The sequence below is a fragment of the Protopterus annectens genome, chromosome 5.part0, assembly GCF_019279795.1.
Source record: "Protopterus annectens isolate FY-2018-M chromosome 5.part0, PAN1.0, whole genome shotgun sequence".
In the NCBI taxonomy this organism is placed as follows: Eukaryota; Metazoa; Chordata; order Ceratodontiformes; family Protopteridae; genus Protopterus; species Protopterus annectens.
In genome coordinates, this window is record NC_056735.1 from 1168050473 (window position 1) to 1168072300 (window position 21828).

Consider the following 21828-nt stretch of genomic DNA (forward strand, 5'->3'; position numbering starts at 1 on the left):
TATTGGCAATATCCTTGGGATCAGTATATTTAACTCATTCCCTCCAGCACAACTCTTTTGAGTGTGTACCTTTAACTCCTAGTGGGTGTGGCCTGAGCCTTTAAAAATGAAGTTATCACCTTACAATTCTAAAAAATACTCATTAGCAGAGGTGAGATATCAATACAATTGTGTTTGCCATGTATGCTTCAAGATAAAATATTCTGATACCCTGTGTGTAGCATGATTTTGGAATTATTAATGCAAGTATGAACAAGTAATATTTGACACCTAGAGGAACAGTAGGAGGTAACTGCAGATGCACCTGGAGGCGTCACTCAGATGTAATGAGTTAATGCCAATCTGTTGTAGCTCAGAGCAGATCTGTGCATTGCCATTTAGATTATTGACATAGCTACAGAATGCCTTGTGGCTGTCTTTGGAATCTTTGGCAATTTTATTTTCGTAACTAGCTATGGAGGAGTTTATGAGGGATCTCAACTTCTTATTGAGGCTGGTAAGGGAGTTTTTTTGCATCCTGGGATTTTCTTCTTTTCTGCAAAAGTTTCTTCCTTTTGTTGTAAAGTTTGTTTATGGCAAGGGACCACCAGATTGGCTTCTTTTTTTTTTTGGCGGAGTGCGTCTTGGTTCTATTTGGGATAGCACGATTCATGCACAAGTGGATGTGTTCATATAGTGCCTTAGTGTAGGATTCAGCAGTCGAACTTTCAGTTCTCGTCTGCATGGGTTGTCATGAAGTTTGTCACTTCTGACTTGAGTAGCATGAAGTTGGCTTTGGAGAAGTTTTTTATGGAGGTTTCCTTACTGGGGGGTGGGATGTGGATGTTAAGGCTGATTAGCTTGTGGTCTGACCTGACCAACGAGGGGGTAACCATAAGTGTGGAGCATTGATTTCCCATGTTGGTAATGACCAGGTCTAGGATATTGGAGCCCCTGTGGGACTATGGATTAGTTGATCTAGGGCACTGAAATTTATGAATTCCAAGAACCATTGCGCAAAGGTGGTGTACACGAGTAGTTTTCCCAGTTAATGGCAGGGTAGTTGAAATCACTGAGTATTAGGGTGTTTGGTTGTATCTTAATATTTTCCAGTATGTTTAGAAAGGTGTAGTGAGAATCTTGGGGAATTAGTGGGGGATCTGTAGCAAGCTACACTTTGGATTGCAGTCTTACCTAATGTTAGTTGCACCTGTAGAATTTCAGACGCATTGCGTTGGGCAACTAGCCTGGTGGTGTGAATATCCTTGGTGAATATGGACACTCCTCCACCTTTAGTGTTTCGGTCCTGGTTTGGTGGCCAAAAAGTGTGGTAAGAATTGTAGCCTGGTACTGCAGGGGTGCTCTTTTCAGCCTTGAAACCAGGTCTCAGTTACTGCGCAGATATAGATGTTCTCCATTTTTAGGAGTGCCTCGAGAGAGTGCATTTTGAGGTTTAGACTTCTAGCATTGAGTAGCATTACCTTCAGATTTTGCATGCTTGTACCTGTTACAGTGGTGGTTTTGTCCTTTGAACTTTGCCTAAAAAAGGCACTATAGGGGTGGCAAGAGCCTTAGCCAGTAACCTGAATTCAAGGGGCGACAGGTGCAGACCATCTCTGGCAAAGCATCGTGGTCTGTTGATCATGTCATCCCAGGCAGACAGATACTGGATCCCCTTTGAATGACACCAGAAGCTTAGCCAATTGTTGAAGTCCATCATTTTGCCCTTATACTGTAGTATCATTCTGGCAAAGGCAGGATGCTACTCAGGGCTAGCTTCATATCTGCCTGGGTCACATGATCAGACAGCTCTTCCATGTCTCTTTTCATGTAGTCCAGGGAGGTATGTCTCAAGTCATTCACTCCAACATGTACAATGACAGAGTCATATTTGTACTTGTTGTGGAGTGACTTGAGTGCATGCGTTATGTGATGAATCCTGGCAGCCGACAGGCAGCTGACTGTAATTTTCTCCTTGTTCAGCTTGGTGAGTGGGACATCAGTGTACCTGACTACAGAGTCACCTATGACTGAAGTGTTGGGTACGTTGTCTTGCCTTAGTGGCTGTTGTTGGGTGGCACACTGGTGTTGTGAGCTATGTGACACTTTGGTTGTGATTGGTGCTTGTTTGCATTTCAGCTTCGGAGCTCCTTGTTGCTTGGGTAGGTTACTGTTAAGGGCCACCGCATATGAGGGTTTAGTGTTGCTAAGTGAGGGTGCTGGTGGTGTGGGTTTAGAAGGGCTATGTGTTGCTTGAGGTATAGTGTGGGTGTTAACCTTCTCCTCTTGACTGTTTAGCACAGTCTTGGGTGGAGAGAACTTTACTTCCAGTTTTGTAAGTGCATCTCTCATAGGCTGTAGTGTTGGGTGGTAGGAGGAGAGAGTTGTCTGTGTACAGTAGGCAATTGCTGCATTGCCCCAGTATGCCCAGATTCACCAGGTGGACAGGAGAAATCACTGGAAGCTGATCATTGGACATGCCTGGTTTGGTGCTTTTTTTTTTTTTTGTAAAGTACAAGAGCTGTTTTCCCTTACCTTAGCAAGGTACTTTGCAATTATAAGCTGTTTAGTGCCTACGATTAATTTCTCCTTATTAACAAGGAGAGCTGAGTGCTTGTATCAGTTTATGGCTTCCTAGTGCTTTCCAGCAGGTTTTAGAGCAAGTGTTAGTCATAGGGATGCTTAAAGGTAAGATGAAAAAATGGTTTATCCTAAACACTGCAGCGTGCACTAGAGGAGTTAGATGTGAAAGTAGATAACTTAAGTTTTACCTGTCTAAAAAGTCAAGTTTTAGTGGAGAGTCACTATTTTTAAAACAGCAAGACAGATTGAAAGGGGTAGTCACTTTTGTATTCTGGTACTATGGAATACAGTAGGATGACCAATAAATTTAAATAGCTGAAGGGGAGTGATTTCACAAAATGATAATTTTGCGCTTACTCACACAAGCCAGTAAAAGCAGAAAGGAAATGAGATATATGGTCAAGTTAACATAAGGGATAGGCAACTAGAAAGACAGTGGTGTTTAAGAACACAACAGTAACCGGGCAGGAGGGTGGTGAAAAAAAAATTCTGCCTGACTCACAAGAGACAGAGCTGTGGTCTCTTTTTAAGTTTTAATATGCAGTTATTCAGAATATAAGTAAAACACAAGGTAAAGAAAACAAATCACAGTATTCAAAATAGAAAAGGGCAATAAAGTAATACAAACTACAACAAATAAAAAGCAAACTAACCTTTCCCTCACAGCAAAGTGTAGCAGAGTCTGGGTGAGCCTTTCTAGTAAAGCTCTGAAATGTTTTATTTTACCCCTTAAATAGAAGGTTTAGTTCCTAGCTCTACCCTCTCAGTTCACAGATGATTAACCTTAACTGACCTGTTCTATCTTTATGTGCGAGTCCTTAATTGATCTGTTCCGATTTCTACCCGACTCACAAGAGACAGAGCTGTGGTCTCTTTTCAAGTTTTAATATGCAGTTATAAGCAGGATACAAGTAAAACAAAAGGTAAAGAAAACAAATCACAGTATTCAAAATAGAAAAAGGCAATAAAGTAATACAAAATACAACAACAAAAAAAGCAAACTAACCTTTCCCTCACAGCAAAGTGTAGCAGAGTCTAGGGAGCCTTTCTAGTAAAAACACAAAGATGATGTTCTTCAAACAGAAGTGGAGCAAGAGAGGAGGGAAAGTCCAGGGTCTGATAGACAAGGAGGTAGACTAAGAAGTAGAAAAAAGAAAACAAAAGATGGGATAAAATGCAAAAAAGGTAACCGATTATGTAGTTTTATTAAATGTAAATAGTACAAAGAATGACGTGAGAAGAATGGTTGCAGTTGAATGGTGAAAAATAATCGATGCAGGTGTAATCTGTTTAACAGATACAAGATGTAGGAGAAAATACAGTGTGAACAACAGGGAGCAATGCATGTTCAGGAATTGCAGTTCTGGTAAAAAAAATGAAATTAAGGTAATGGATCTGACAAAAGTGATAGGAAGTAGAGTATTAATATGAGATATAGGAATAAAAAAGAAGGTAGCAAGGCAAAATGAGATTTAAGCAAATATATAAATAAGGGTGAAAAAAAGCCTTTTGAGGAAATACAGAAATGCACAGCAGTTAATGTATCAAATTAGTCAGTAAACCACTAAAATAATTAAGAAGCAAAAATGTAAAGTTACACATGATATTAACAGGATGAAAGAAGCCATGTCAGAATAAAAGTAGGGGAAAGTTTTTTTTTAAAACCTTTCTTAAAATGTCACTTAAGACAAAGGCACACATGCATTAACAGAAAAGAAGACAAAGCATATTAACATTTTTCCACTTACACACATAGGTTCCATAGGAGGGTATTAGGCTATTGGCCCTAGGACCTATATAAGCCTAGCCAAAAATGTACCCTGGCTTTCGCCACCCAAGAAAATTATTTTCCTGTGCCCCTGTCCAGCAGACCCACAGAAGTGATCCCCGGGGTAAATTTCCTACAGGGTTCATAGGAGGGATCATTCGTTACAAGTTTTTTCTTTCTTTATAATAACTCTCTTTCTGACCGACATTACATATATCCCTCAATCCCTACTTTCTCTTAAACCTCACTCCTCCTGAACATTATTCTACATGCATTGTTGCCACACATTCAATTTATTTATATGTAATTTGCTTCTTTTCTAAAGATTCCTATTCCAGTTCTTTTATAAGATTCAATACTTCAAATACAGTTGATTTAGATTTTGATTTTCATTTTTGAGTGAATACTTTTTTTGGAAGCCAACAGAAATCAACTTAATAAGAGCCTACTCTGTCTAGGCAATTCAGATCCTGTGTCCCATTTCCTCAGTTACAGCAATTTGCATCCCCAATATTTCTGACAGAGTGCTCAGTATGGAATCTTTTAAATTTGCCATCTCATTACACTCCCCAAAACATGTTCCTAGTTCATTCCCATCAAACCTCCAACATTTGCTATCTACCTGAGGAAAAAAATCTCTGAAGTCTACTTGAGGTATAAAAATACCTATGCAAACACTTCCACGCAAAAATCCTAAACCTTCTATACTTTGTTGCATACTTGGGAACCATACATATGCCCTCCCATTGTTCTCTTGTAAATTGCTTTTCCAGTCTCCCCTCCCAATCTTTTCTAACATCTTTTGTTTCTTATAGTTATCATGCACTATTTTAAAAGCCCTACTAATTATCCACTTTGTAACAGCAGCTTCTGTTCTAGACTTGAGTAAAAACTCTATCAGAGCAGACCTTTTACATAGGACTCCCCTATTCCCTTCTCTTTGTCTGTACTCTGATATGAATCCCAATAAAGGAACGGTAGTCTCTTACCTGCAATCCAAATTTTTCTTGGCCTTATCCCACTCTATTACCTTTCTCTCTCTAGTTATTTACTCCCAATACCTTGGTTCCTTTGCCAGTTTTCTCCAGTAAACTCTTGCCCACCTCTTGCCTAACTTCTGTAACCCTAATTGCAGTCTTCTCCATTGGTAAAACCTCCTTTCTTCATTCATGGGTTGTCTTACTTCTTAGAATTCTTTCTGCAAGTTTATGAATATAATATTCTGTACGGTGGTTGTCAAAGTCTTCATTCATTGAACGATCATTTCAGCAAACTTTTCCCCAATTTAATTTGCTTCTTTTCTAAAGATCCCTATTCCAGTTCTTTTATAAGATTCAATACTTCAAATACAGTTGATTTAGATTTTGATTTCCATTTTTGAGTGAATACTTTTTTTGGCAGCCAAAAGAATTCAACTTAAGAGCCTACTCTGTCTAGGCAACCTACTGAGTGTAACAGAAACAGCACATTTACAACCCACCCTGGGCGGCACAGTGGTGCAGCAGTTAACATTGTCACCTCACAGCAAGAGGTTCTCCAGTTCAATTCTTGGCTGGGGTTCCTTCTGTGTGGAGTTTGCATGTCCTCTCTGCATTTGCATGGGTTTCCTCTGGGTTCTCCAATTTCCTCCTACATTCCAAAGACGTGCATCTGAAGTGTTTGCCCCAGGCCTCTGCTGAAAATTGGCTATGTCCTATGAGAATGAGTACCGAAACTAAACAGCTTACCCTTTCCCAAAATCTTATTTTGGTGAAAGTTATGAGGTGAATAATGTTTTAAGGGCTGAAATGTTTAACAGGCAGGGTAATCCCCAGAGAGACTGTGTGATGGAAAATGAATACGGTCAAGAATACCCACCCTTAAGAAGATCCGAGATTACAAAATAAAAGGAATAATTACAGGAATCATGTTTTTTTTACCCCAGGGTTCTACTGGGGGAAAGGTTTTCCGCCCCAAAACAAGTGGAGGAAGAACAGCTACAAGTAACAATAAATGAAACTGGGCAGGATGTAGATATTCTGAGTTCCTTTGGGGGGATACTACTTTCTTACCATGGTTTTAACATTTTTAATTATGCTGGTATTAGTGTTGACAAAAACATTTTTTCCTTATTAATGAAAGGTATCAAATTTATTCTCTCTAAAAAAGAGGATGACAGTTCTGTGTTAACTGAACTAAAAATCTTTACAAGGAAAATGAACTTAAAATACATGTTTAAGGACAACTGCAAGACTAGAGGGAAGGAAGGGCTCCGAAGGAAAAGTTGTTTCAACCCGCCATTACACCCTTAATAGGAACCTTTGATAAATTTTGCTCTCAAGAGATTTTTGAGTATTTTAATGACTTCAAACCTAGAAAATTTAATTTAAATAGAGAAGAGAGCATTTTACTGAGTGAATTAAGAAGTAATGAACAACTGAGATTTATGAAACCAGATAAGGGGGGCAGGATGGCTATTACTAACAAGGAAGACTATAACAAGATTTTTTCCATGTTACAGCAGGCAGAGAAATATCAAAGCGTTTCTAAAACTGAAATAAATATTTCTCACAGGAGAATTCAGATGGTATTGGAAGATTCATTGTGACAAGGTGTTATAAATGAAGAAGTTTATGGATTTTTGGTAAACCAAAACCCTACTATCCCAGTCGTTTTCGGGATACCGAAAGTCCATAAAGACATCAGGGATCCCCCATACAGGCTGATTATTACTTGTCAGAACAGTTCTACCTATTCTCTAGGTGTTTTTGTGGGCCGAACAGTAAGGGAGTCCTTGAGCCCTATTGAACATTTGTTAAGGGACTCTTGGGACTTTTTGGGGAGAATCAACCAGAACGTTTTTTCAGAGAGCTCAAGCTTCTCCACTGTGGATGTGGTTGACTTGTTCACCTCTATACCGCATGAAGCAGGGTTAGAGTTTTTTCACAAAGTAATAGTGGAAAAAACATCATTAAGCAATACTATGGTGAACTTCATTATGACACTAATGGAAAGGATCTTAAAAAATAATTATTTTACTTTTAAAGGAGAATATTATCGCCAGGTTAATGGTATAGCCATGGGTACTAGTTGTGCACCATTGTTTGCGAACCTTGTAATGTACGGGTGGGAGAGGTTATATATTCTTAACACTCCTTTTTCCATGTACTGGACACGTTACCTGTGTTACCTGGACAATATTTTTATTTTATGGAAGGTGGGAGACATACATGAAGAATTTATGGAATATTTAAATAACATGAGTGAAGACTTCAACTTTACTGGTACTTTTAATAATGACAGTATTAATTATCTTGATGTTTTAATAAATAAGAATTATGAAAACAGAAAATTTGAATCTCAAATTTATAGAAAACTCACCTTTTCGAACGACTACTTAGAATTTAAAAGTAGTCACCCGCTATACACAAAAAAAACCACAGTAAATGGTCAAATGGTCCGGGTAGCAAGAATGTGTTCTAAATTGATATAGTAGAGAGAGAAATGGGCACACTAGTAAAATTCTTTTCTGAACGAGGTTACCCGTTAGATTTTGTACTACCCATTTGTGAGCAAGTTACAAGTAAGTGGGGTAGTAGGTACAAACCCTGTTGGGATCCTATCTAGAGAAGGAGAATGTAACTAATACAAGGAAAGAGTATACTCAATCCATGGTGGTGACGTAGGGAGAAACGAGCAGTAAGATTGGGGACATTGTTAAGAAAAACTGGGTGTTGTTTAAAGGGAACGAGGAAATTTTAGATGTTGTAGGAAGAGAACCAACCTTTGTCTATAAAACCAATTATAATTTAAAATTTTTACTGGAACACCCTATTAATGTTAGGAATAATGTGAGAGGTACCACTAAATGTGGAACATGTGAATACTGCAAGTACATTTTAGTTGGAACCTCAGTGCAGTTAGACGTGTGGGCTAGGGAGATAAAACTAGCAACAGAGTCCTGTGCTACCAAATGATTGGTTTATATAGCTATTTGTCAGGAATGTCACCATTTTTATATAGGTAAAATGGAAAGAACTTTTAGGAGGAGGATTTATGAGCATATTTATGCTTTGAGAAAACATGATGAAAATAATGTTATATACAGTCATGTTAAAAACAACCTAACCATTTTTTCCTATTTGGTATCCTGGAGTTTATTGGTAAATAGGGGGAACTGGAAAAACAACTTGGAGAGGGTAAAATGAGGTGGCAATTGAGACTTAATGCCACGGTAACCCCAGGCATTAATGATAATGTCTCTATAAAACCTGAATTAAAACACAGGCTACTTTCTTATAATATGGTGAGGGTTTTAGTTAAATTTCATCCTTCTACATAAACACAAAAACGTATTATATTTTTTAACACTTTTTAAGATGTTTATAGGGTTAACAGGATTTAAACTTTAATTGGTTAATTGCTTGAATAAAAGAGGGAGTGGGTTTCAACAAACACAGTTTTGAAGAAGTCCTAGAGCAGGACGAAAGGGCTTGACTGTGTTGGGTACATTACTGTTGGATTATACCTGTCGTTTTTGGATTTTTATTCTTTTGTACTGGTTGGAGCATTAAACCTGTGTTTTTACCAATATCCTTGGAGTATTTCATGCCTGTGGACTTCTCTTTAGGCAAGAGCACAGAGTGTTTTTGTTTTTCCCTATGTCCTAGTCGGATTTTCCCAGTCAACAAATGTTAAATAAATAAACATTTCCTTAAGGATCTGCATCCCAAATCCTACTCTCTCTCATTTTTCGATCGCCCCATCATCATCCCTTTCCATTTTGAATTATTGCTTTCTGTTTGTGTTATGTATACGAGTCTTAACTGTGTAGCTCTAAAACATCCATTTAAATCAGGTAATCTTAAACAACCTTGTTCTTTTGGGAGGATCAATTTATCCCACTTCACTCTTACTCTCTTCCCCTCCCAGACAAACTCCATCAATTCCTAATTATTGTCCACACCTTTTCCTCTGGATAATAAAAATATGCCCGACCTGTATACAAAATTAAAGGGACTAAAAACATTCTCACTGCTTGTATCTTACTACCAATATCCATAAAGAGAGTTTCCAGTTTCTCAGTTTTTTTTATCATCTCTTCTTTAGTCTCGTGGTCATAACATAATCCTTATTAACCCATACTCCTAAATGCTTCATTTTATCATGTCTCCCTAAATATGGGTATTGCTGAACCAATTCATATGGGGGTATATAGTTTAAACCTGCAGCCTTTGTTTTTTATATCCTGAAAAAATCGGAACTGACTCCAGTACACTAAGATGTCCTTTTCTGGTTAAGGTACAAAATAATATAATTTGCAAATAAAGCAATTTTTCTTGAATACCATACCAATTACATCTTTAAATTTATGAGTCCCTTATTTTCGTTGCCAATGGTCCTAAATATAATGCAAATAAAGGTGAAAAGATGACACCCCTGCCTGGTTCCTCTGTTCAGACACAACTTATCAGAGGAACACTCCCAATTTGATCTTCGCCTCCAATCCCTCATATATCCTCCTAATTAACCTGACTTATTATTGCATCAGGAAATGCAAATTTTTCAATTGCCCTGCTCAAAAAAAACAAGCTTGCACTGCAGAATCCTTTCACTGCATCAAGACTCACCAACAGCGGCGGGATTTTCTTGTATGCTACTTCCTTCTGGATCATCACGGTTTTATTAATGCTGTAAAATGTTTGCCTCCCCTCCACAAAACCACACGTTTTCACATGTTAAAAACAACCTAACCATTTTTTCCTATTTGGTATCCTGGAGTTTATTGGTAAATAGGGGGAACTGGAAAAACAACTTGGAGAGGGTAAAATGAGGTGGCAATTGAGACTTAATGCCACGGTAACCCCAGGCATTAATGATAATGTCTCTATAAAACCTGAATTAAAACACAGGCTACTTTCTTATAATATGGTGAGGGTTTTAGTTAAATTTCATCCTTCTACATAAACACAAAAACGTATTATATTTTTTAACACTTTTTAAGATGTTTATAGGGTTAACAGGATTTAAACTTTAATTGGTTAATTGCTTGAATAAAAGAGGGAGTGGGTTTCAACAAACACAGTTTTGAAGAAGTCCTAGAGCAGGACGAAAGGGCTTGACTGTGTTGGGTACATTACTGTTGGATTATACCTGTCGTTTTTGGATTTTTATTCTTTTGTACTGGTTGGAGCATTAAACCTGTGTTTTTACCAATATCCTTGGAGTATTTCATGCCTGTGGACTTCTCTTTAGGCAAGAGCACAGAGTGTTTTTGTTTTTCCCTATGTCCTAGTCGGATTTTCCCAGTCAACAAATGTTAAATAAATAAACATTTCCTTAAGGATCTGCATCCCAAATCCTACTCTCTCTCATTTTTCGATCGCCCCATCATCATCCCTTTCCATTTTGAATTATTGCTTTCTGTTTGTGTTATGTATACGAGTCTTAACTGTGTAGCTCTAAAACATCCATTTAAATCAGGTAATCTTAAACAACCTTGTTCTTTTGGGAGGATCAATTTATCCCATTTCACTCTTACTCTCTTCCCCTCCCAGACAAACTCCATCAATTCCTAATTATTGTCCACACCTTTTCCTCTGGATAATAAAAATATGCCCGACCTGTATACAAAATTAAAGGGACTAAAAACATTCTCACTGCTTGTATCTTACTACCAATATCCATAAAGAGAGTTTCCAGTTTCTCAGTTTTTTTTATCATCTCTTCTTTAGTCTCGTGGTCATAACATAATCCTTATTAACCCATACTCCTAAATGCTTCATTTTATCATGTCTCCCTAAATATGGGTATTGCTGAACCAATTCATATGGGGGTATATAGTTTAAACCTGCAGCCTTTGTTTTTTATATCCTGAAAAAATCAGAACTGACTCCAGTACACTAAGATGTCCTTTTCTGGTTAAGGTACAAAATAATATAATTTGCAAATAAAGCAATTTTTCTTGAATACCATACCAATTACATCTTTAAATTTATGAGTCCCTTATTTTCGTTGCCCATTGTCCTAAATATAATGCAAATAAAGGTGAAAAGATGACACCCCTGCCTGGTTCCTCTGTTCAGACACAACTTATCAGAGGAACACTCCCAATTTGATCTTTGCCTCCAATCCCTCATATATCCTCCTAATTAACCTGACTTATTATTGCATCAGGAAATGCAAATTTTTCAATTGCCCTGCTCAAAAAAAACAAGCTTGCACTGCAGAATCCTTTCACTGCATCAAGACTCACCAACAGCGGCGGGATTTTCTTGTATGCTACTTCCTTCTGGATCATCACGGTTTTATTAATGCTGTAAAATGTTTGCCTCCCCGCCACAAAACCACACTGATCAATATCTATCAGTTTTGGCAATACATTTGTCATTATTTTAGCGATTATAGATATAAATGCTTTGGGTCTACTTCACTTTGTCAAACTCACTAATCGAACACCTCTTTCTTGAAGTCTCCATTCGAATGATTGTTTCAGCAAACATTTCCCCATGGTAAGTAACCAGTGGACCATTATCAGGAATTTGCCCTTTTCCACACTGTAATGCGATCTCAGAGGTGGCATATTTAGTTAGGGGGGCATAGCCCCCCATCAAGGTAGGTTATAAATATAATAACAAAAACATCACTATCCCCAGGCACAAATGAATCCGGTCCAGGAAAGGTTTTAAAGGCTTTAATCCACTCAAAGCAATCCACGAGTATGTGCAAACACGCAAAAAATAGCAGCAGTCAATAACGCTCATCACCAAACGTTTTCGTCTTTAACTTCATCAGTAATAACTCCATTTTGACAACTCATGCCTTATATATAAGCCTTTATGTTGCGACTCAGAAAGGTGCTTTGGAAACCACTTCAGTCACTTGGAACTTAAAGGCACAAAATCCGTCTAGAAATAAATACTGTTCTGCACAAACTAGGTGGTCTTTTGTGTAAAGTAAGAACAACACAGACAATGTTTTTCTGGGAGACGTGACGCACTCCCCAAAGTCAGTTACAAACGTTCCTTAACATCTGGCTACCAACAATTGCGCATCACGGGGTAAACATTAATGCTTCACTAGCGAGCGCGGATCTCCGCGTCCCGACCAACAAATCACCCGGATGAAGCGCCGCTTACTAGAGCTAATGGAAAAAAGAAAAATTGCCTTAGACACTAAAGATAATCACAAGGCCTTCTTTATTCAGACCTGGATTAAACACTTTGGAATAGTTTATAATTTATGATTATACCAATTTTTGTTTCATGAACTTTAATACAGTAAACATATTAGTGGGGATGTTTTTCATGTACCATTAGGTTTTTTCTATACAACATTAAGTCATATTCATTATGATTTATTGAAATAAATATTATAATATAGGAGACATTCTAGTGGATATTTTCCATTTGTATTATGAGGTTTTCCTCACATTACATTAAGTTACATTTATGGAAACAACAACGGAGATATGTTGGCAAGGATATTATTCTTTTTCTTATTTTTTAATCATATGTATTATATGATTATATATATTTTGTCTGTCTCAGTGTTGTTGTATTTCTACAAAATTTTTTTTGTATCTTAAAATGATATGTGTCCTTTAAATTATGGTACATGCCCCTTTAAATGGGTACTATAGATATGGTACTCATGTGGTGGTGAGTTTTTTTAACTGTTTCAACATGCAGCATTGATAAAGGCTATATGATAGCCGAAACCGGTTTGCTTTTTTAATGGTATTTTGCCATTATATGCAGTATTTTTGTTAAATAAACCTTTTTGTTAACGAGCGATTCTAACGTGCTGGCTCGTTTTTTTGAATTTTACTGGTTGGTTGGGGCCGTGCACGTTGTCCTGCGTGCGTGAATCTTTTGCTAGGTCTTCTTTAGTTATATCAGAAACATGGGCGGAAACTCCCAGATATGCTCTGAATTGTTGCATAACGGTACAAAATATACCGAACCTACAGACATAGCCAACATCCTGGCAGACAGATTCAGCGCAAACTCCCCCCCCCTTCCCCCCCAAAGGAGCAAATGCCTATCCCAACTGAATGGGACCTCCCTGACATCACAGATGCACAGGTGAAGGCTGCCCTCTTGAAAGCAAAAAACACAGCATCTATGGGACCGGACGGTGTCCCAGGCTGTCTTACATGAGCTCCAAGAAGAACTGAACCCTCACATTAAGTCACTGTTCAAACTTAGCCTTACTACAGGATATGTACCCAAAGAATGGCGTACAGCTACAGTGGTCCCACTCCACAAAGGTGGTGCCACAATGGACCCCGGAAACTATCGCCCCATAAGCCTGACTAGTCTGGTCTGTAAAGCTATGGAGCGTATTATCATGGAACTCAAACAAAAACATTGGGAGCCACCAGACACTGGACCCTACCCAATTTGGCATTAAGGGCAGATCTTGCCTCTTAAACCTAGTTGATTTCTTTGAAACAGTTACCAAAGCCATAGATGAGGGCAAGGTAGTCCACACAGCCTACCTGGACCTCGCAAAAGCCTTCGACACAATACCTCACTCTGGCATCATAAATAAGCTTACCAGCTTAAATATCAACCCCTATATCACAAGATGGGTTGCAAACTGGCTCAGAGAACCTACATGGTCAGAATCGCAGGTGCCATGTCCGAATCCAAACCAGTTACAAGTGGCATCCCACAGGGCTCAGTTTTGGGACCTCTCTTGTTCAGTATATACTTCTCTGAGGTTCAGGCTAACACGGGGGGATTATGGCTGACAAAGTTCGCCGATGACTGCAAACTGGGAGCCATAATCGAATCTCCAGCTGACACAAGCATCCTCCAAAAGGGTCTCACAGAGATGGATGCTTGGTGCCAGAACCATGGCCTCAAGCTAAATGCTGAAAAGTGCATAGTCAACCCCTTTGGGAAAAACAAGGTGCCCACAAATTACCACATAGGTGGTAATCCATTAAGTATGGAAGAAGTAATTAGAGATTTGGGGACCAACGTAGATAGTAATCTCTCCTTTGATAATCACATTGCCAAAGTGGTTAGAAAGACCTTCTATATAGCGCACCTTATCACGAAAGGGTACACATCTAGATCAAGAGAGGTCATTGTGCCCCTCTACTCTTCACTCATCAGGCCCATAATTGAATACAATGCCCCTTTTGGGATGTACCTTACCCGACACCTGCAGCAACTGGAGAGACCCCAAAAGTACCTCACCAAGAGGATCATGGGCTACAAACAGATGTCCTATGCAGCCCGACTAAAGAAACTCCAGCTCTACTCAGTTGCTTACCGCCTACTCAGAGGCGATCTATGCCGGACGTACAAAGCCATGTCAAACCCAGAATTAATGGACATGCTCCACCTCAAAAAATCCAAGTCCCTTAGAGCTACACGCCCCAGGGACCTAAACCTCAGCACAAAAATAAATAGGACATGCTGGAGGGACAGATTAATTTCCCAGAGGCTCCCCTCACTCTGTAATACAGTCCCAATTCATGTTAGACATAGCCCCTTGCTGACCCTCTTCAAGCGAAATTTGGACGCGTGGATGGGAAATCGTAAATTCACCCCTGGGATTTCTCCTGTGTCCCTGCTAGACAGAGGCACAGTAAACTAATCTTAAAAGGGTACCTTCTGTGACCTACTTTACAGAGGCACAGTAGGCTAATCTAACAGGGAGGCGGAAGCCAAACACACTCTGGCTAGGCTTATAAATGCCCTAGGGCAGATAGCCTAGTATCTACCTATGACCCTATATGCATGAGTTTTTCTGCCTTCCTTTGAATTGTTTCTGTCCTGTTAGTGTAGTCCGAAAGACTGCTGAACTGCAGAAAATACTGCTCCTACAGTGGGATAATAATCAGTGGCATAGCTGGGGGGAGGGTTCAAGAGAAGCGGCACTTTTGGGACTCACATTTACTTTAATAGGGTATTCTTCTTTAAGAACAGTCCCATAGCATTAGATCCTGTTCTTCCGGTCCAGTCGCACACACCTGTCGCATCATGTCTGTGCGTGCGTTGTCGCACAGACATCCTGTTCTTCCTGTCTACCCACGCAATATTAAACAAGTGTTCAATTCACCTGTTCATGGAATTTTGCTTGCTGCTTCACCTGTTCCAAGTAAGGTGTGTGTGTGTGTGTGTGTGTGTGTGTGTGTGTGTGTGTGTGTGTGTGTGTGTGTGTGTGTGAAAAATGCCCCAGTTACAGATACCTGGTGGTTACTGTTACTCAGTCTCAAACTCTGTACCTTAGGTACAAGAAACAAGAGCCTGAATTCTCTACCCACACCACCACTTGTGATTCAAGGAGTTCAGTCCATAGCTCTCAAGTGTCCAGATTTTCACAGAATGTCTGGAATGTTTGGCACATAATTTTGGTCTGTTCCTCTTACAAGTTGCGGTTTTATGGCAAATCAGTGAGAACTGAATTCACTAAATAATGATAGCCATTTAAGTTTCAGTCTTCCTATGTTTCAGGAAATGCAAGGTAATACAAAACATTTGATTCTAGCAACTTTCTAAGATTATACAAGCAGTGTTTAAAATGTGTCCCTGGTTTTGGGCCTTTGTCACGTCCCCCCCCCCAATAAATTTTGGCCTTTTCCAGATTTCTTGTCCTGCAAAGTTGAAAGATATATTTGAGTGTCAAGTGGATTTTACAAGGAGCTGAGAGTTTCAGGGGAAGAGAAGTTTATTGCTGCTTATGCCAAGTCTCTCTGCATTGTTAGTAGCACAACAGGTAGTATACTTGCTTTTCATGCAGAAGGTTGTGGGTTCTACTTCCACAGTATGTAGATGGATTGCTGATACTGTACTGTGTTGTACATTAAAGGGGGGGTGGATGCTGCAGTACTGGGAATGTCCACCTTTGGAGGAGATACCTAGTAACTATGAACCTGTTATCAGTTTGTTATCCATTCCCTTCTGCAATATTACTAACATCATTTTTTTAATGTGTAAAACAATTTATTCTTCAAGGGCATCAGTCACTTTATTTGTAGATGAAACAATGAAATACAAAGTTGTTTGCTAGCAGCAACCTCCTCATTAGTTACATATCTCTTTAATGTGGAATTATTTAGATGACTTTTACTTCTGCAGAGAATGTGCATATTTACTGATACTGGTGGACTGTACTGACAAGAGTTTGAGTAGACTTTTATGGTGGAAATATTTTGAAATGTGCAGTTTTGTCATTATTGGTTCGTACATTTTGTTTCATTGCTTACTGGAAAAATGTTGAAAACAAATTTAAAACACGCTCTAACAAGTGTGCTGTATTATACAAGGAATATAATTTAATACAAACAGGAAGGTGAATCAAAGAACACATGTATGTTTGCATGGTCCTAAATGTGTGTGCAAGGGGCCTATGATTTGAAAACAGCCCAAAGATAAACTTTACCCACCACTGACCAGATGCATTTTCTTTGAATGTGGGTTTCGATGTTGTTTCAATGAATGTGAGTTTCAAGGGCAGAGAAGTTTTACTGCTACATCTGTTTTCATTGTGAGACTGTATTGCTTTGTTTAGCAGATGTCTATTAGTGTTTGTGCTATAAAATTTAAAATAAAAGTTTTAAATGAAATCCAAATAATCACTGTAGATGTAAAGCATAAAGCAGTATGCAAATTATAATGTTTATGGTAAATGGGGAGAAATATCCAAGTAATGGGACACTGGAATGGCTGCAGGAGGGGGGCTGTGTATGGGGGGGGGCACTTGACCATGATTTTGTATAGGGGGGAGGGGCGGCAAACTCAAAGACAGCTCCAGGTGGCACAAACTCTACACCACTGATAATAATGCCTAGCTTGCGAATGCTGATTCTTTCTGATATGCATCTGTATAGTCCCCCAAAGTTCCTTGCTTATCTTTAGGTTGTTTAATAGGACTACCTCCAGATCCCTTTCCTCATCTCTGCTTACTATTGCTTTTCGTCAGCTGTGCATGCATCCCAGATTACATTTCTTTACACTGAACTTGAGCTGTATGCATTAGATCAGTATTTCAGTTTTGCTAATCTTTTCTTGCTGTCTGTATGCCTTCAACAAAGTTGCATATAAACATATTGAAATCTGTTTTGGTTAACATTTAGCATTTTTACCCAATCACGTAATAAGTGAAAGACACTAACATCACAGCATGTCATATATAGGGGACTGAAGGATTGGGGGGGGGGGTCTCATGAAAAGCTTACACTACCTTCATGATGGCTTTGTATGAGGTTCCTGTAGCTTCTGTCAGCCATGTTGGGAACACCGGGAGGGGCACTAACATGCATGAAATGGTGAAAAATAGATGGCAACAAAGACAGAATTTGAGGGGAGGGATGGGATGGTTCAATAGCTATTTCACTATAATCCCTTGAATGAAATAGAAATGCATTTTAGATTCAAGCCAAAATACATGCATTACAATTCAGAACAAAATTTCACGCTCATTTTGTGATACTATATTTTGTGTCTTACTTCAAACAATTAATTTTCAAAATTTCTTCATTATGCAGAAGAACACATTACCATTAATATAATTATATATACAATACTGCAGAAATTCAAACTGAAAAATGTTTACTTTTCAACATTTGGCAATGGATGTAGAATTATTTAAATATACATTTTTCAGTTAAAATACCTGAAAGCTACAGATTCCAGTATGGCTCGTACTAAATGATTTTTGGATGTTGAAGGTTTCAATCCCAAGAAGCAGGCACATGCATGCGGGTCATTCAATGGTGCCTACAATATAAAATTTGCAAGAACAGCATGAATGCAAAATGTATGACATCTTTTTAGAACAAAAAATAAGAACGCTAAAATACTATTATAAAGCAACTTACACACGACAAAAATCAAGCAGCGTAAAAATTAAAAAGAGAGAGAAGAAAATATTGAATATGAAAATCACTTTCACAGCAGCACATAAGCACCACAACTGTATTTAGTTATACAGTATGGACATTTTATATTTTGCCCAGGATATCTTATTTGGCTTGGTTGTTTGCTTCACCCAGAATGCATCTACAGACAAAACTACAGAAAAAAAATGCACATGGAAACAATAATTACACACTTACAATAAAGACAGGTCTAGATGAGCAAGTCCAGCTTTGTCAACCATTTGGACTAAGAATGATAAAACTTAGGCAGTTCAACATCAGAAACTGTTCAAGTACTGGCACATCCCATCTACCCACAATGCTCTGCAAACAAGCTTCTTTTCCATCTCTCTCTCTCTCAATATTTTAGGGGCTCACACCATACAAGCGGCTCCAGGCTACTTATGGCATTTTACTTGCTTTTTACTAAAAAAAATATTGAATTTTGCTGCTATTCCTTCACTGATTGTCCCGTTTACTGCGTGGCTCTTTTAGGGTCAGTACATTCTTGTTTTTCATACTTCTGTGTTTCATTTTTCCCTCTCACTTTCCCTTGAGGAGTTCAGCCCCCTCTAAGAGTTATATGTTGCTTTGTTCCTTTAGGATTCTTTATTTTTCCTTGTACAATGGTAGTTTAAGCAATCATATTGTTTGTTTTACTACTGTTTGCTGCTGTTGTCAACGTTATAAGTGTACAGCCATTCAGTTCTTAACTTTCAATATAACTATGGAATGTTGTATGTCACTGTCAGCATGGATAGCACTGCAATGTGGGGTAGCGCTCACAGTGATTCATAAGGATGGACAGCTCCTTTAGTCATGCCATATATTAAGATTAAACCTGCTGTAGTTTCACAGTTAATTAAAGCAAATTCAATAGTATTAGAATAAACAGTTGTGATTTTTGTAAATTTGTCGAAGATGCTAAAAAGACGACTATGTGGCTTTGGATGAAGGTTGATGGGGGCTGCGCTAGAGAAGAAGTAATGCATTAATTAAGACATTATTGGGTCTGTTGGATCAAAAGGCTAGATACATTTATGCTTACAAAGTTGATGCTGGTGATTTTAATCAAATTATGTGATTTTGCTGCTAAAATGAAAAGCTGGTGAGCTTTGAGAAAAGAACGTTACTGTTTATGGAACACCAATGTAAAAAAAACAGAGACAACTACTTTCAATGGATAGTTCAAGGTAAAGAAATTTGAGACTGAATGGTGTTTTAGAGTGTGAGAGAGGAACAGACTGTCTTGTACATTGCTAAAGCAAAAATAACACTGTAAACAGGTTTTATCAAGAAGGTACTGGGTATAGAAAGTGCATATAACTTACTGTTATTGATATCCGAACACAAATATGGTACATTTAGAACAATCCACTTGCAATTTATTTCTTGGTGTGAAATGGTGCAGGTATTGTGTTAATTATGACAATGTGGGAAGAGATTATCAGACCAGGGCAACCCGCTTTTATGGAATATTATTTTTCTCAGATTACAGAACAACAGAGGCCACAATTTACAGACACGCTCAAGGAATGTTGTTGGTAGAAAATTTAAAAAAAATCAACTTTCTCAGTAGTTTTGAAGATGCATTTTTCGAAAGGCATGCAAATGTTCACTAATGAAATGGTAGCTGCCAATTAATTAAAAGAAATTCCACAAATGCTGGATCAAGAAATGCAAGACCTTTAAGCATTTCATTTAAGACGATAGAAAATTCTAGTTTGCTAGACTTGGAAGAAAGAATGGAAAAACACTAATAAAAATGAGAAAGGAAGGCTGTTTATTTCTTTTATGGCTAATGTGCACTGGACAGAGCAATTGCAGCTATTGGTGTAACAGACTAGGTTCAGCAACAGGGCTACTCTTGATTATGCACATTAATGTTATAATTCTTTAAAAACCTAAATTATACCATTTTGTATGGGCTGCTGCAAGCTATGGTGAATGGTTTTTGCTATATCTGCTAGCTGCAGAAATGCTGCAACTAAATCAGCTGAGAAGTCAAAAGACAAAAAGGTATATGTATTTACTGTATGGCTCAATATAGTTAGCCCAAGATGTAAAGACTGCATAAAGTGATTTGAACCAATTAGCTCAATATACTTAGCAATCTCTTCATAACAGTCTAAGCAAATATGCATTTTGTCAATATAGTAAGAGCAGAGATCTGCTGTTCTTGTGCCCTGATATACATGATTATTGAATTTTCAGTGCTAGACTATGTACAGATGGTTTTGCACCATAAATCAAAGCACAAGCATGGTTTAGTTATTTGATCTGATAAAATGATGGTCTTGGAGAACTTATTTGCAGTTTCAGAGCATTTGTAATAGCAGGGGTTTTCCTCCTCATGTACATTGATTTCATGATTCATGGTTTTCCTTGTAAAACTAAAGTACTATCACACAGGCTGCTGAGTAATGGTATGCAGCATTGTTTTCCTTCAGCTATATACATTTGGCAGCCATAGAAATGATATAGGTTCAAATAATCTAAAATAGTATAAGAAGTTAAATGCATTATTGTAAATTCAGATGTTATTTGCTCTAACTACCTGGTGGTGGTGGTGGTGGAAGGGTGCAATCATGTTTCTTCACAAATCCATTTGTGATATGGTAGTGGACACTGACAGTCCTATTATTTTTCCTACTATTAGGACTAGTTGTGCATTACCATTGGCCTGCTATGAAAAATGACTTGTATTAGTACATCTGACAACAACTGTACACCTGTACCACTTCTCTGGGATTTCAACTATCAACAAATACACACTGGATTAACATTACCTGTGACTCTCACTTCGAGGTCAGATTTTGTATCATATTAATCATTTTACACAAATGATTTATTTTCCTATATGGGGTTAGCAAGATACTGGATCTTTTTTTAATAAGCATTTCTGCTCTGGTATTACTATTCATCCTTTAGAGAACTCAGATCATGAAGGTGTCCACTTTTCAGTGACAAATGCCACAGCTCCTAGGCAAGTAGTTGAAGTGTACAGCTACAAAACCATGGCTTTTCAATATTTTAGTGACAAAATCACATTTAAATTGGTCAGACTTGTGGAACAATGGTACTTAACTGGGCTACATAAAAACATCAGAAAAATGTAAATGCTCTTTGGATAGGCAATGCTCCAAACAGTATAATGGGAAAATGTGTAACAAAACCATCATAGTGGAATAACAACTTAACACATCTCATTAAAGTTAAAGGCCAAATGCTAAGTTTCCAGAAAGTACGATGCAACCTTAAAAAATCTAAACATAATGACAAAGAAACGAAAGGAAGCATAATTATGAGATATTACTTGCAGGGTGTGACAACAGTAAGAAACATTTTTATAAATATAAATGCTTCCCAGGAAAAATTATGATTTATAACCTGCTTATCTGTAAATCTGTTAGCAACTTATTATGCAAGATACACAGGAATAATGCAGTTTGGTGCCCAGTCATATAGTCAGCTTATTAAGAGAATGGTCTTTAAGTCGATATTTTATTTATTATACTACAGTTGCAAATATAAAGTAGGTAGAATGGCCAGAGTTAACTAAAATGTTTTACAACATGTTTATGTGTAAATCTGTCAATATCTGGGAGGTTAGCAATTTATATTCTACAAGTTATACAAG

At 38.0% G+C, this 21828-nt stretch overlaps 1 protein-coding gene across 2 annotated transcripts in view; it reads right to left on the reverse strand.

The window, feature by feature from the left end:
* The window catches only part of GK5 (glycerol kinase 5), a 478960-nt gene that overhangs the window by 93464 nt on the left and 363668 nt on the right, over positions 1-21828 (reverse strand). Inside the window, exons 13-14 of one of the 2 annotated variants that reach the window (XR_006364759.1) lie at positions 17945-18048; positions 3569-3698 (exon numbers count right to left, since the gene is read on the reverse strand). Coding sequence is in view for 1 of the 2 variants with exons in the window: in XM_044071017.1 (XP_043926952.1) it covers positions 17945-18048 (104 nt within the window). In the remaining variant the exon portion in view is untranslated. The remainder of the gene's footprint in view (positions 1-3568; positions 3699-17944; positions 18049-21828) is intronic. The other variant, XM_044071017.1, reaches the window with a different exon arrangement.